Raw genomic sequence first — 15,293 nt, 5'->3', positions numbered from 1 at the left:
CCTCTCCAGTCCCCGCCCTCCCCGCATCCTCCGCGGGCCAGTCCGTCCGTCTGGGCCGTGGCTGGCTGCCGTCTGTCCGTAGTGCGGCTGCGCCGGGGCGGCCCAGGCTCGGGGCCCGGGCGGGCCGTGACTCTTTGTCTCAGAGCCCGAGCGGCGGCCAACGGAGCAGGAGCAGGAGCAGGAGCAGGAGCAGGAGCAGGAGCAGCAGTAGCAGTAGGAGCAGCAGCGGCGGCAGCGGCGGCGGCAGCGGCAGCGGCCGAGCAGGAGCAGCAGCAGCAGCAGCAGCAGCAGCGCAGGCAGGCTCGGAGCGCAGCCCGCGGGGACCCCAGCTGCCGCACATCTGGATCCGCGGAGCCCCGCCCAGCGGCGGCCCCAGCAGCAGCAGTAGCCCAGGCTCCGGCCCCGCGTCAGCCGGGCAGAGAAGGAGGAGGCCCGGCGGGGGGCCACGCAGCGTTTGTGGGACTCGGGGGAGGGTCCGGGTCTCCGGGAGGGCTGTGCGGGTGCCGGACCCGCGGACGAGAAGGGGCCCGAGCCGGGCCCAGGGGCTCCGGCCGTCCCTGCCCGACCTCGCGCTCCGCCGGAGCTGTGTACAAACAAGGACCGCGGGGGCTGGCGCCTCTTAAGGTGGACTTGACTGCTTAAGGTGGACTGGCCCCCGTGCAGGGGGGCGGCGGGGGTGGTCCTTTTCCCCTTTCTATCCCCTATTTCTCATCTTCCCCCCCCTCTTGCATCAGACGCTCGCAGGATTCTGGCGCTGGGGCCGGACCGGGAGGACTTTGACCCTTTCCCCACGGGGCTTGACCCTCGGGGTGCCCAGAGTTAAGAGGCCACAGAGAGAGAAGACCGGGAGCAGGAGGACAGATCCCAGCCCCCCACCCCCCATCCCATCCAGCTGCCAACAATGCCCCCCACCCATTTGTACATGGACCGGGGAGTAGGGGAAAGGAGCCACAGGCCCAGCGACCCCGAGTTCGTGGGAACCCTCCGTGGGCCTGGCCAGCCCCGGGCTCATTCGTGAGCCTGCCCGGTGCTGGAATCCGGCTCCTGGCGCCCGCCGCCTTCTCCTGCGTCCAGCCCACGACCACAGCCCTCTCTTCCTCGGACCCCCCACCAGCTGCGTGCCGGACGCCCCCAAGGGGATGGAGACTGTGGGGAAGTTTGAGTTCAGCAGGAAGGACCTCATTGGCCACGGCGCCTTCGCCGTGGTCTTTAAAGGGAGGCACAAAGAGGTGAGAAAGGGCGTGGGGGTGGGTTTGCTTTGGCCGCCTTCCCCCTTCCTTCCCTGTTTCAGCCTTCTGCACCCCAGCCGGCCGGGGAGCCTGTGGTTGTACCCAGAGATGCCGAGTCAGCACATTTCCCCTGGAGCCGGCTTGGCCACAGTCCCCCTCCCCCTAACATCCCCCCTCCCCCATAAGGGTTTAGAAAGGAGCCAGAGGAGAGAGGGTTTTGAGGTTGTGTTGGTTACCCTTAGAGTGCAGGATCCTCACAGCCCCAGTGAGTGAGGAGTAGCCTCCCCTTAAAGATTCACCATCTATGCCCCAGCTCGAAGCTCAGTGTTCCCCTTGGGAAGGGGCACTCCCTCCCCTTTCCAGACAGTGGAGAGCTTCTTTAAGAAGTCAAATTCTTCCCAGATTGGCTTTTTTTTTTTGGGGGGGGGGGAGAGGTTCGAGGTGGCTGTTGGTGGATCCAGGAGGAAACCCGGGCCAATGGGATCATGTCCTGACGAGTCTGGGCACCTGCCCGGATGGGGGCTGTGGGCCCTTGACCAAGCTTGGAAATGTGACTTTCTGTGGTTGGGGCCTGGTTTTCCAGGAATGGGGTAGGCCCTCCTGAGCCTGGGCTTCCTGAGAACATGGGTCTTTGGGTTTCAGAAACATGATCTGGAGGTGGCGGTCAAGTGCATTAACAAGAAAAACCTGGCCAAGTCTCAGACCCTGTTGGGGAAGGAAATCAAAATCCTGAAGGTGAATGGAGGGGCTTGGGAGAATCTGGTGGCTTAGTTTGTGGGTGAATGTGTACATTATATCCGTGTATCTATGGGGAAGGCTGGTTGGGGTCCCGGTCCCATGTTCTGTTCTCCATTGTGACCTAAAAAGGAACGCTTGGGTTCAAATAGCCCTACCACTGCCTACCTGTCTGTCCACTTGGCAAGTCACTTAACTTTGGAACCTTCATCTGGAAAATGGGGCCAGTGCCTCCAGAGCTTTCTCTGTGGGGTTATTCAGTCTGTCAGTAAACAACTTAATAGTCTCCTGTATTGACTGACTGACGGGTTTTCCTGTCAAGCACTTCGCATGCCTTAATTGTGCTATAGACACCTATTATCATTTAATCTGTTTTTAACCTCTTCTCCTTTTCTAGGAATTGAAACATGAAAATATCGTGGCCTTGTATGATTTCCAGGTACTGATTTTGATTCTGTGGCTAATCTTTTGTTTTTTGGGTTGGGGATGGGGGAGGGAAGCCTCTGGACCACATGCCTTACCCTAAGGAGGGGGCAGGTCCAGGCCTGAGCTGATCTCTGCTGACTCCACAAGATGTTTTGGTGCCCACTTGGCCTTCCTGGAGCCTCCAGCTGCCCTGGGCAGCTGTTCCCTGGCACACTAGAGCCTGGGGGCTCTTGAGGGCTTGCCGGGTGCATGTCTGGCCCCTTCTGCTGGTGCTGGTCAGGGGCCTGGCTGAGGGCCCTCAGATAGAGAAGGCGCTGAATGGGGCTTTTCTCCAAAGCCTCATGGGAGAGGGGGGATGCTGAAAGAAGCTTCTATGGGCCCACCTGGACTGTTTCTTCTGGGTCTTTGAGGCTTGAGGGGCCTTTAAGACAGCCTCAGCTGGGCTCTCTTCTGTTTGTTGACATTGCTCCTGGAGGCTGGCAAGGGTCCAGCCGCCTCTTCGCGTCAGAGTCTAAAGTGAGATTCCTTTATGGCCAGGCGTGCCGGGATCAGGGGCTCTGCCCCTCCCTCCCCTGTGTTGTCTCTAGGGCTCTCCCTCAGAGGCCAGACTACTTTTCCCACGGTGCCCCTCACCCAAGGGCCAAGGGGGATGAAGAGGGAGGGCAGGGGCTCTCTGTGCCCAGGCCCTGGTTTTTCCTTTGGCTTGGCAACTCAGGAACCTTGGACATGCTTGGAAGTGGGGGCAGAGGGGCAGGGGGTGGGGATTGGGGGAATTTGGATCCTGTTGTCAGAGTTGGTACCCAGGGTAGGGATCCCAGAGAGGGGATTGGAGGCTCTGGTGTTTGTGTCAGTAACAGCTGGTCTTGCTGACTAATGGTTTTGAAACATGTTTACCGAGGACGGAAAGTTTCCGGTGCCCCAGGTTGGACTGGGCCATGGTGGGGGGAGACTGGAGGCTGGGGGCTGGGGGATGGGAGGAGGCCTCCTTTTGTGCTGCTTTGACCGATAGGGGCAGCCCTGGTAAAGATCTCTGTTGGAGATGGCTGGGTGGAGCTTAAGAGGAGAAGGGCCAGGGTCACGGGCTTGCAGATACCTGGAAAACTGGGGACAGAAGATAACATGTCCCAGGCAGCCTCGAAGATGGGGAGGGACTTCCTGCCCACCCCCTCTTTCCTCCCTCTGCCCTGTGCCCAGCTCCCGTTTGCTCTTGGGGAGGGGGCTGGGGTGGCTCAGGCATCTCATAACAGGTGCATAACAACACAAGACAGATTGAGGGGGAGGGGAAGGAAGGTTCTATATTAACCTTTTCTTCCCCGTCTTGCTTCTTTTTTCCTTTGAGGGAGAAGGAAGAGTTTGTATTAGACCTGAGTCACTCAATAGAATCAGTAGAATTCGCCTTACAGTTGGAATGGGGCCTTAGAGGCTATGTAGTTCCATTTGCTAATTTTACTGATGGGGAAACTGAGGTCTAAAGAGATCAGATTTTTTTTGATCAAGGTCATACAGGTAGCATGTGATACATTTTCTATCTCTGGCTTTGGGAAGCCCAGGATGATTGGGTTTTCGGGAAAATGGCCCCGCTGTTGTGGAATCACTGACTTTACTTACTTTTGAGGTAACTGGACTATTAGACAAAAATAAAAAATGAAAACAAAACTCCTGTATTCTCCATTACTTAGCTGGACCTGGAATTGGGAAGGCTTGGGTTACATTCCTACTTCAGACACTAAACTAGCTGTGAGACCATGGGCAAGTCATTTCCAAGGTGACCCTCAGTTTCCCTACCTGTAAACTGGGGAGATTACCTTTAAATATCTGCCTCTCCATGGGTTATTGTAAGACTCATGAGAAAATGCTAGGTACGTGTCCATTATTTATTATTCCTCCTTCTCCAAACCCATTCCCTTGGCAGTAGCAAGGAGGGGAGTCCAGGATCCTCCCTCTGGGTCAACCTGATAACTTTTCATAGGATATAAGAGTTGGAAGGGATTTGAGAGAGGGTTTGTGTTCAGTTTTAGCAATGTCTGACTCTCCCTGTGACTCCTTTTGGGGTTTTCTTGGCCAAGATCCTGGAGTAGCTAGCCATGTCCTTCTCCAGCTCATTTTACAGGTGAGGAAATTAAGGCAAACAGAGTGAAGTGTCACACAGCTTGGAATTGTCTGAGGCCAGATTTGAACTTGGTTTTCCAGGTCCAGAGCTATCTCGTCACTCTACCACCTAGTTGCCCAGAGAGGGTTTCTATCATCACAATTTCTTTTTACACAATAGGAAATTGAGGCTTTAAGGAAAGAGGAAGGGCCCTGGCTCAAGGTCAGGGAGGTAGTGTGTGTTTGGATTTTAAATCCAGTCTTGTCCTGCCTCCGGCCCTGTGACTTCCACACTTGGACATAAGACACCAGCTCTCGCTTCCTTCTGAGCCTGGGGAAGTACTTAAGAGAAACACAGGTCAGACATGTGCTCCTGCTTGTCCCCCCAGGAGGGAGGCTAGCCCCTGGGTAACCCAGACTGACCCCACAGATGACACAGTGAGGAATGCCTCTCCTTACTGGCCCAGGTTTCTGCTCCCATTTCTGGGCCTCTTCCCTCATCATCATCATCATCATCATCATCATCATTATCGTTGTGCCCCAGTGGTTCTGGGTATTAGGTTGATCTATTATAATAGATGTCATTTATATGACTCTTTAAGGTTTACAAAGCGCTTTCATTCCCCTCCCAAAAAAAAAACCCTGAGAGGCTAGTGATTATGACTTATTAAGCTGAGAGGTTAAGGTGAGTTGCCTAGGGTTTCACAGAGAGCTAGCTAACATGAGTGTGTTGGGGTTTGAACTTCCTCCCTCTCCCCAAATGCAGTGTTCTCCATTATTTCTTGTTTGCGTCTCAATTTAGCAAAAAAGGTTGATTTAGGGGCTGAGGCCCATTAGTATCCTCTTCCGGAACAGGTGATGCCCTGGTCGTACACTGGAGATACAGTGGCTGTGGTGTGGCCAGGCTCCTGGGGGATTCTCAGTGGCAGCTGAATGAAGGTTCTGCCCAAGTCTCTCCCCATCCCTACTCCCATCCTCAGTACTTGGGTAGGTCTGTCCTCTGTAAGAACAGCTCCCTCTGGAGCCAGAGGCCCCCGGAGCCGGGGAATCCCCAGCTCTGACACCTTGAGGACTTGTATCTCCACCCCCAAGTAGGATGGGACAGGGTGAGGTGGGCGGAAGCATAGGTTACCAGTGGGCTAACCCCATCACAGGGACACCTCGCCTGCCTAACCTGTTCTGCCAGCACCCTGGGAATTCCTTACGATTGCAGTGACTCACAAGCCTTTTACTGTATAGACTGGAGTGTGTGTGTGTGTGTGTGTGTGTGTGTGTGTGTGTGTGTGTGCGCGTGTGTGTGCGCGCGTGCGCACACATACACACCTGACTTGGGGGATTTAAATTTTTTGCTTTTCTTTTGAAGGCTGGAGGGGGAAGAGTATGAGCTCCTCCTAACCCCATTTTCCTCTTCCTGTGTTTAAAAGAAAGAAAAAAAAATAACTCATAGACTGATATCAGAGCTAGAAGCTTGTAGAGGGGGTCTAAGTGCCTTTCCATCTTATTTTGGGTTAGGTTTGCAGAGGCTTTTTCCTGAGCTCTGGTGTGAATGGCCTCAGGACTGCTAGAGGGTTGTTCTGGTAGACAAGTGGTAGCCTTGAGGAAGGGCCTGGCTTGAGGCCAAGTAAGAGGAACCCTGAGGGTGATGGGAGGTATGACTTGGGGGCCTGTAGACTCCTGACTTGTGAGGTGAGGTGGAATCTGGGGGCTCTAGGGCAGATTTTGTCTGAATAAGCATCCCCTTTCCCCATAGGGAGGAACTGTCTTCCAGCTCTAGACCTGTGATGCTTATTTTGAGAGACAATGTTGTTAAAGTATGTGCCTGGGAATCAGGAAGACCTGAGTTCCAATTATGCTTCAGACCTTATCTGTGACCTTGAGCAAGTCACTTAACCTCAGAATCTACTCATAGATTGTAATTAGCAAAAAATAAGTAATGTGGAAACCCTAAAGAGCTTTATAAATATGAACTGCCATTATTATTAACATTATTGCTCACAGGCAGGTGGGGAGAGGCAATAAGGCTGAAAAAGGGTTGACACCTGGTTATGAAAAGTTTTTAAATTTCAAGTTATGTCAATTCCCAGTAGACCACTCTTTGTTATTCAGTTGGTTTTCAGTTGTGTCTGACTCTTGGTGACCCCATTTGGGGATTTCTTAGCAAAGATGCTGGAGCAGTTTGCCATTTCCTTCTCCAGCCCATTATACAGATGAGGAAACTGAGGCAAACAGGGTTAAATGACTTGCCCAGGGTCACGCATCTAGGAAGTATCTGAGGCTGGATTTTAACTCAGGTGTCACTGACTCCAGGCCCAGTCTCTAGCCCCTGAGCCACCTAGCTGCCCTTAAATTCCAAACAGGAGTTCATGTTTGATCCCAGAAGGGAATCACTATCTGGAGTAGATAGTGTCATGGCCAGACCACTGTCCCCATGACCCAAGGTGCACATTTGCACATGTTGTGGCAGGCCCTCGACTGACACAGCAGCCCACTGGAGCCAAGAGCTGGTGTGAGTTCCCTGAGAGGAGGGACTAAGGCTTATTTTTTCTGGTGTAGGGGACAGGTTGGCAGGGACCCTCAGAATTGGGAGTATGGGGTCTTTTTTAGAAAAAAGCTGAATTGGGGCTTGCCTTGGGACCTGGACTGTGCTTCCTACGGGGTAACGGCTACAAGTCCTTGTCTGAGGTCTGGTTGAGGTGGGGCCCTAGTACCATGTCCTGGGGTCCTGAGGAGCACTCCAGCCTGTGGTTTCTCTGTGGGAGTTAGGGCCCGGTAAGGAAGGAGTTAACTAGGTCAGATGCTCTTTCAGGCCTGCGATCACCAGGCCTGGCCTTGGCTGCTGGGCTGGGAGATCCTATTAGGCAAAGAGACTTAAGTCTCCCAGAAAGAAAAAGGGGGGCAGGGTTGGCAGACTTGGTGTCTTTAGTTGTGTGTGTGTCTTTTGAGGGGCTGGAGCCCTCATTAAATTATGTAGGTTTGTTTGCAGGCCAGCTACAGCTATGGGGTCTCTGTGTCACAGGAGCACACAGTTTTATTTCACCCCCGTGAATGGTATAGACCTGATGTGGAAAAGTTAGGAAAGTCAAGTAGAAGTGATCATGGACTTATTCTCCATTTGGGGTTATATAACCCCTCTTTTGTCAATGGAGGTCATATTTCCTGGGGCGAGTTTTTTCTTTGGTCCTTAGTTTGCCTGTGTGTAAAATGGAGTTCAGAATTCTAGGGTGCCACCTACCCCCCAGGATTATTGTGAAGAAGAGGCAAGTGTGGTGTGGTAGATAGGGGGACTGCTCTTGAGTCAGGGGGACCTTTTCTGTAAAGTAAGGGGATGGGATTCCAGCCCTAAATCTATGATCCTGGCCTTGGAAGTAATTTTTTCCTATATAAATTATATATAAGCACACACACTATAGAAATGACAAAGGTGTTTTTGGTAGTTCTAACTGTTAACCCGTTCAGTTTCACCAAGATTCCCTATTTGCGTGAAAGGCTGGATTTGGGGTCTGACCAGATTTGACTGACCCCAGGTTTGAATCTCATCTCTGCCACTTCCTAGGCTGGTCGCTTCAATTCTCTGGTCCTCAGTTTCCCCGTCTGTGAAGTGAAAGGATTGGAGTAATTGACCAAAAGAGAAGTAGCTTCCCAGTAAATAGCTTGCAGAGCTATTGGCGCAGCTCTGGGAATCCAGAGACCTTGGTTGGAGTCTTAGTCTCTGGTGTTTGCTGCCTGTGATGTTTACCACTTGTGTGAATTTGGGCCTCAGTTTCCTTTTCTGTAAAATGAAGAGTTGATGCTTTTTTCTATCCCTTCTAGCTCTACCTCTGTGATCTTACGTAGGCTAGGCTCTGATTTAAGCTTCTAAATGTGGGGGCCAGGACTTGAACCCGAGTTTCCTGGCTATTCAGACTTCATTGAGTTATCTCTTATTAAAGGTCTACTCTGTGGCAGCCGGTGGAGATACAGAAACCAAACAGTCCTGCCATCAGGGAGCTTATCTTCTCCAATTATACAGATAAATGTAAATAAAATATAGTCCACGTGATTTTGGTGTGTGAGGGATAGAGGGTGGGGGAGATGGAGAAGACCCCATGTGGCATATTAGCTGTGTGTACTGTAAAAGGTGGAGGTGAGGGGAGGAGTGTCTTCCTGGCATGTGGACCACCAGTGCAAAGGCATGAGATGGCAGGTGGGATGTCATTTATAAGAGGCAGTGGGTTGGGTGAGTTTGATTAGAATGTAGTCTAATGGAGAATGGATGGAATTTGGGGTTTTTTGGTGTTGTTTTTAAAGTTCCCAGGGGTCCCAGCCTTAATTTAGACCTTGAGAAAGAAAGGAATGAATTGTTCTTTTAGGTGGCAAGACTGAAGATGGTGGTGGTCCAAGCCATGCCCAGGCCAGGGCCACCTGTTGCCTCTCTGGGGGAGGTTGTTCAAACCAAATTTAGCAGGATGTGATGAAACTTGATGCTCCGGCCCTGGGTGGGGCAGCTCTGACCACTGAGCTCTTCCCCTGCCCAGTGACCCCTTCTAGCCTGGGAAGAGGCCTATGCTTGGAGAGCCTGAGAGCCTTGGCAGGAGACAGGAGGAGTAGCTTTTGGTCCGCCGTGCTGGGACGCCTCTGGTTGGAGGGAGGAGGGGGGATAAGGGCACACAGCCATTTGGAGATGCCCTAAGGAATTAGGAGAATAGAAGGACTTCTTATAGTTAGTGCCAGGTGTGAAATGTAGGGTAGAAGGAGGGGGAGTTAATGAGGCCTGGGCCCTGAGGGGAGGCAGGGAGGCTGTAGACAATGTGAGTTACCATTCTTTCTGCTCAGCCCCTGGGCCGCCTAGACAAGAGCCTGGGAGGGTGGTTGCTTGCTTGGCTGCCTGTCATCTGGGATTGGGGGATTTGGGTCTCCAGGCTCGGTCCTCTTACCTCTTGCTAGTTCGGTCTCCCCGGGACCTGCCTTCCCAGTCTCTGCAGGAGTCTTGTTTTTCACTGACCCTGGCTGGGGAAAAGGGCTCTCTGGGCCCTGCCCTGTCTTCAGGATGGTCCCAGATATGTCCCCTCCCCACTCCCCTCACTACATGGATCTTGGTGAATTCTTGGGTGAGGGTTGGGGCCTGTGGCTGATATTGTCAGGTCCATACTTCTGTTATTAGTGAGTAGGGGAGGGGAAGTGGTGGTTGTGGTGGTTAGGATTTGGTCCCTTGCCCAGGTCAGGGGGTACACTTAAGATAAAGTAGGGCCTGGCCCAACGAGTAGCCCTTCAGAGCAATGCTTACACAACTGTGGGGATGTGGGCCAGCCTTGGGTCTGGAAGGAGTCCAGCACTTTAATTGAGTTAGACCCTGTGAGTAGAGGCGGGGATCAGACCCAGCCTGTGGAGACCTGTCTTGCCAGAAAGCCTGTGGTAAGGCTGGATAGGCTGAGTAGGGGTTGGGGGGCTAAGGAGCTAAGGATCTGAGGGAGGTGCCTACTAGTTAGCGTTTAATCAGCAAGCATTTATTAAGCACCTGCTGCATGCCAGGAATCTGCACCTGGGCCCCAGCCTTACGGGAGAGGCAGGGGGAGGGGAAGCAACAGGATGGGAACGTGGAGTCAGAGCTAAGCCTGGCTTCCCTAGTATCCCAGGCTGGTCCAGAGTGAGTGAAGGTTCCCATCTTCCAGAATCACTGATCCCTATGACCTTGTTTACCTATCTGGCCCTGTGCCTTCTAGCATAGGCACAGACCTTCCCTTCCTCTCTGAGCAACAGGGAGCAGGGTGGTATCTGTGTGATTGATCAGCTCTGTCGTCTCTGGTCCTGTGTGTTTGGGGACCCTCCCAGTGAGAGCAGATGGCCAGTATCTACCTCTCTGCTATCTCTCTGCAGCAGCTGGCCCCTGCAGGATGGGGGAGGCTGGGCTCAAGAGGGAATGGGGCAGCAGAAGGGAGGGCCTCTGTTGTTTCAAGGGAGAGAGAAGAGAGGCTGGCTGGGTCTGCATGGGACCTGAGGACAGGGCCTCCAATGGGAGAAATGAGGTTGCCTCTCTCCCCGAGAACGGGGACCTACAGTGTCTGCGGTCAGATCGTAAAGGTGGGGGCACGCCTCATCTCATGTCTTAGAATCACAGTATTCACAGTTGGAAGAAACCCCAGGGATCAACTAGCCAACCCCTCTCATTTGTAGAGCACCCCTAGCCCAGGGAGTTTTGGGTCACAGGTCACAGCCAATTTAGGACTACTGTTTCACCACATCTTCCCCTTTCCAGCCCAGGTTTTGGTTTGGCAAGTTTCTCTGAGATAGTTCTGAGTTACAGGAAGATGTAGTCATTTTTCTGTGCTCAGACCTTGGTAGGGTCAAGGACTTGGGTCATCCTCCAGGGAAGTTGAGGAGAGGTGTGCTCCCCTGAAGCCGGGATAAAAGTCCCTGAAGATTCTGAAGGGCATGTTAAAAAGGCTCATTCCCCCCACCACAGTCCCAGAGTTAGGGAATCCTTCAGGAGCACAGGTGACTTCTTTCCTTACAGTGTCATGCTCTCAACCTGGATGAGGGTCCCAGGGATTTGTAAACAAGCCTTTATTAAATGCCTAGGAAGGAGACCTGTCTGGGGGAGGCAGCCTTGGCTCATTTCAGGGAAGGGAGAGGGATGGTGGTGGGGCAGAAGCTATCATTTACATCACACTTGGAAAGCTTTTGAAGTGCCTGACATATGTTAACTCATTTGATCCAGATTTGGGACAGCTTGTATATGTGCATAGTAGAGAAGGAAAATGGCAAACCACTCCAGTATCTTTGCTGAGAAAACCCCAAATGGGATTGTGAGGAGTCGGACGTGAATGAAAGATGAACCAAGTATGTGCATGGAGGTTCTTGGCCAGGGTTCCAGGGCCGCAGGGTCCAGTTCAGGGTTCAGCAAACAGTCTGATGTGTCGAGACTGGAGAGTGTTTGAAAGGAAGGAAGGAAGTGGCATGAAATAAAGCTGGAAGACTTGACTTAGACTTGTGGAGGGCCTCATTCCAGGCTCAGGAGCTTGACATTTTATCCTAGTAAGCGGCAGTGAGAAATAGGTTTTGGGGAAGGGGGTGATAAGTAGTCAGACCTGCCTCAGAGCCCTGTGCTCACTGTTGATCAACTTTATGGAAGATGATTGGAGAAGGGAAAGGGACTGGAAGCAGAGAGACCAATTAAGAGCTGTTGAAATAAACATTTATTAAGTGCCTAGTGTGTGCCAGGAACTTTACTAGGTGGTAAAGATACAAACACAAGAGCAAATTGTTCCTGCCCTCAAGGAGCTTACATTCTTAGGGGGGGGGCCCCCCCCCCCCCCCCCAGGCACAATATGTACACGTAGAAGGTAGTTTGGGAACGAGAGCTCTTAAGAAGTGGGATCAGGAAAGGCTTCATAGACAAGTTTTGTCCTTTTTTTTTCTTCCATTTTTTTGGGTTAATTTAGTGGAAAAAAAGCAGTGAGGGGTATGATGCACATTTAACAAAAGTTTGTTTGGAGCAGCAGGTAAGACCTGGGTTCAAAATATACATATATAAAATGTATACAAAATATACATTATAGCTGCTTAAGCTTGGTAGTTCATTGGCTAACCCAGGCATCCCCCCCAGCTGTCCCCTAGATGATGGGATAAGAGACTTCTTTCTAGAGTATTTTGATTAATGAAAAAAGAACCTTGCTTAAGTATTAGAGTTCTGTTCCTACCCTGTCACCCCACCCTGCCCCCAATATCAAAGACTGGATTGCCCACAGAAGGGTCTTGCTTTTAGGTATGATTTGGATTCATTGTCCCCTTTCGGTATCTTTTAGCTCTGAGATTCAGTGACTCTATCCAGCCAGTATTTACTGTGCTGAGTGTTTGGGATACACAAAAAAGAAAAGCATTGCCTATCCTCAGGGAGCTTATAGTCTCCTTCCTGGGCATTAACAGCCTCTTGAGGGTACAAGGTTTGCAGGGCTTGAATTCTTTTGGGGAGGAAGGAAGAAAGAAAGAAAGATTACCTATTTCATCATTTCCATGGGTGGGGATGAGACTGCTGTCAGGACCAGTAACCACATCAGCCCAGGTTTCCTCCTTAGCCCCAAAGATATCCCTGTGTCCTGTCTCCTGCTGAATGAGCGATTTTTTTGGGGGGGGGAACGGGAGGAGTAACTTGGATGGCCTGATTAATAACCCCGCCTCTCAGCTGGTCTAGGGAAGAGGAGGATGGTCATGGGCAGCTAAGAGCTGGAAAAGGAAGATACTTTTGGGACTAATGTCAAAACTCATCCTGTATGGGCTAGCTGCATTTTTGGCAATTTGGGTGGGGCAGGTGTAGGGGTGCTCATCCAGAACTGTGACCCCAGCTCTTAAGATACTCCTCCCCCAACCATGTTTCTTCAGGGCTTCTGGTCTGTAGTAAATGAGATCAGAGGAGTGGTATTAGACCTATGTCCAATAAAATGTAAGATTCTTGTAGCTGAAGGCTTTCTTTCCCTTTTCTTGGTCTTTCTAGGGTAGTCAATGTGGTGGAGAAAGTCCTCAGTCTGGGGCCAGTGGTCAGATTCATATCCTGACTCTGACATTTATTATCTTTATAAGTTTGGCCAAGTCACTTAACCAATTGGGGGGCCGTTTTCTCATCTGTAACATGGGGCTGGGGGGGTATAGGTTGGACCTCTGAAGTCTATTTTAGCCCTAGATGGTCAGGTGATCCCTCGCACCTGACACATCATAGGCGCTTAATAAATGATTGTTGATTTGGGATTAAACAGCAGCATGGAGGATTCAGGGAAAGGCTATTTGAGTGGGTATCCACATGGCTAGTGTTCCAGTGCAGGCGCAGCCCAGAGGGTGCTCTGCAGTGTTTCTTTTGGGGAAGTAGACCTAGGCCAAGCAGAGAACGTCTTGGGGGGGCCAATGGTCTTTATTCAGTCAGTCAACAAACATTAATTAAATGCCTACTGTGTGCCAGGTGTTAGGGATTCAAAGACATGAACGAAACAGTTCTTGCCCTCAAGGAACTGATACTTTTATCATTGACAAAGAGCCAGGGAGCACTAGAAAGGCCTGGGGGCAGCAGGTTGGCCGTTGGCCTTTGGACAAAGTGAGGAAGGCTTTGCTTGGTCATAAGCTTCCTCATCCCAGACTCTCTACTGTGTACTTCCAGCCCCGTCCTTTGGCACAGCTGATGCTGTAAATGTAAATATAGCCAAAGGACCAGCTTGTGTATCCTCATTCTCTCAACTCCTGACCTACTGTACCCCTGCAACCGTGAAGCCAGCAGAGGCCTGGGGAGCTCCCCATCCCCACCCCAGTCATGCCAGGCCCTGATGCTGGCTATGTCATTCATGGCCCTCCATTCCTTGCTGGAGGGATCTCATCTGGGCTAGGGGAGCTACCAGGAATCCCACCCCAGATCAGACAGGACAACATGGGGCTCCTGTTACCATCCAGGATTCAGTCCTCCTTCCCCAAAACATTCATAACTAGCTGTCTGGGAATGTGTGGGGCTCTCCTGGGTTCCATGGACTGGCCCTGCTTAGCAGGAAAGTAAGAAAAAGATGCCCAAGGTTTAGTTTAGTGGATTATTTTGTATGTGAGCCTATGCATATGTATGTCTGCATGGTCTTACTTTCAAGGATGTCAGTAGTTATCTGAAAAATCATGAGGTGTTTTTTTGTTCCCCTTATCTAAAATGTAGACCCACTCCTCAATCATGAGATTTAAAAAAAAATCAGCTAACAAGCATTTATTTTCTTTTGTTTCCCTCCACCCCCCCCCAAAAAAGAGAAAAAAAACACAAAATCCAGTAACAGATATGCATACTTAAGCAATACAGATACCCAGGAGGTGGGTAGCTGTCTTCATCATCAGTCCCCTGGAATCAGAGTAGGCTGCTTAGAGCTGGAAGGGGCTTCAGAAAGCATTTTAGTCCAATCCCCTCATTTTACATGTAGGGAGACTGAGGACAGATAGGTCACATTGGTCGTAAGAGACAGAGCTGGGATTCCAGCCCAGATCCAAATTCATTGCCCTTTCTACAGGACCAGGGTACCATCTCTCTTTGCCTCTATCAGCACATGACTGCATGCACGTAGCATCTGTGTATTTTTATGTATGGAGAAGGATTCCAAGAGCTTAAGAAGGGAGGCAAAGTCCTACTGGAGGTGTGGCCTCCCTGACACCTAGGGCCTGGGAGTGACCATTTAAATAAAAGGGGGTGGGGCAGAGATGCCAGTAGAATGCCCCACCAGCATCTGTGGCTGGTACAGGCTCAGAGCCCGCCCACTGCTGCCACGGTCCCAGGGGCCTGACTCACCCTTGGTGTGGCACTGACCTATAATTTTCCTGGCGTCTTGCATTAAGGAAGCATTGAAATGGGTTGTTCCCACAAACCCAGGGAGGCTGCCTAGGCCTCTGGAGAGGCTGGTCCTCTCCATTCATTGGCTGGGGAGTAACCCTAGCCAGCAGTCCTTGGCTTGGGGGTCTCTCTTAACACTCCCTGGCTTTAGGACTCATGGCATCTTCCTCTCTGTGACGTTGGAGGGGGGTGGCTTTTCCAAAGTCCTCATCCATTGACCACTAATTATTTACTTTTGTGTCTTTCAGGAGGTGGCCAGCTCTGTGTACTTGGTTATGGAGGTGAGCCCTCTGGTCCTGGTCCAGTTGCAGTGGGAGAAAAGAGCTCTAAATGAAACTGAGCGTCTTCTGAGATCAGGAGGAGCTGTCAGGATGGCATCAGCTCAGATCTGGGAGGGCCCTGGGAGCATAGAATGTCAGAGTAGGGAGGAGCCTTAGACCCCAGAATGTCAGAGCTGGGAGGGCCCTTAGAACACAATGTCAGGGCTGGGAGGGCCCTTA

General features: G+C 51.5%; 1 protein-coding gene across 3 annotated transcripts in view; it reads left to right on the top strand.

The window, feature by feature from the left end:
• The first annotated feature begins 1,047 nt into the window (after nucleotides 1-1,047).
• The window catches only part of ULK1 (unc-51 like autophagy activating kinase 1), a 54,368-nt gene continuing 40,122 nt past the window's right edge, over nucleotides 1,048-15,293 (top strand). For all 3 annotated transcript variants that reach the window (XM_027844107.1, XM_027844108.1, XM_027844106.1), the window contains exons 1-4: nucleotides 1,048-1,229; nucleotides 1,872-1,964; nucleotides 2,362-2,403; nucleotides 15,042-15,074. In XM_027844107.1, coding sequence (XP_027699908.1) covers nucleotides 1,140-1,229; nucleotides 1,872-1,964; nucleotides 2,362-2,403; nucleotides 15,042-15,074 — 258 coding nt within the window. In that variant the 5' untranslated portion in view covers nucleotides 1,048-1,139. The remainder of the gene's footprint in view (nucleotides 1,230-1,871; nucleotides 1,965-2,361; nucleotides 2,404-15,041; nucleotides 15,075-15,293) is intronic.

The sequence above is a fragment of the Vombatus ursinus genome, unplaced genomic scaffold (assembly GCF_900497805.2).
Source record: "Vombatus ursinus unplaced genomic scaffold, bare-nosed wombat genome assembly UNPS02014935.1, whole genome shotgun sequence".
In the NCBI taxonomy this organism is placed as follows: Eukaryota; Metazoa; Chordata; class Mammalia; order Diprotodontia; family Vombatidae; genus Vombatus; species Vombatus ursinus.
This window is presented reverse-complemented; position numbering and strand designations above follow the sequence as displayed.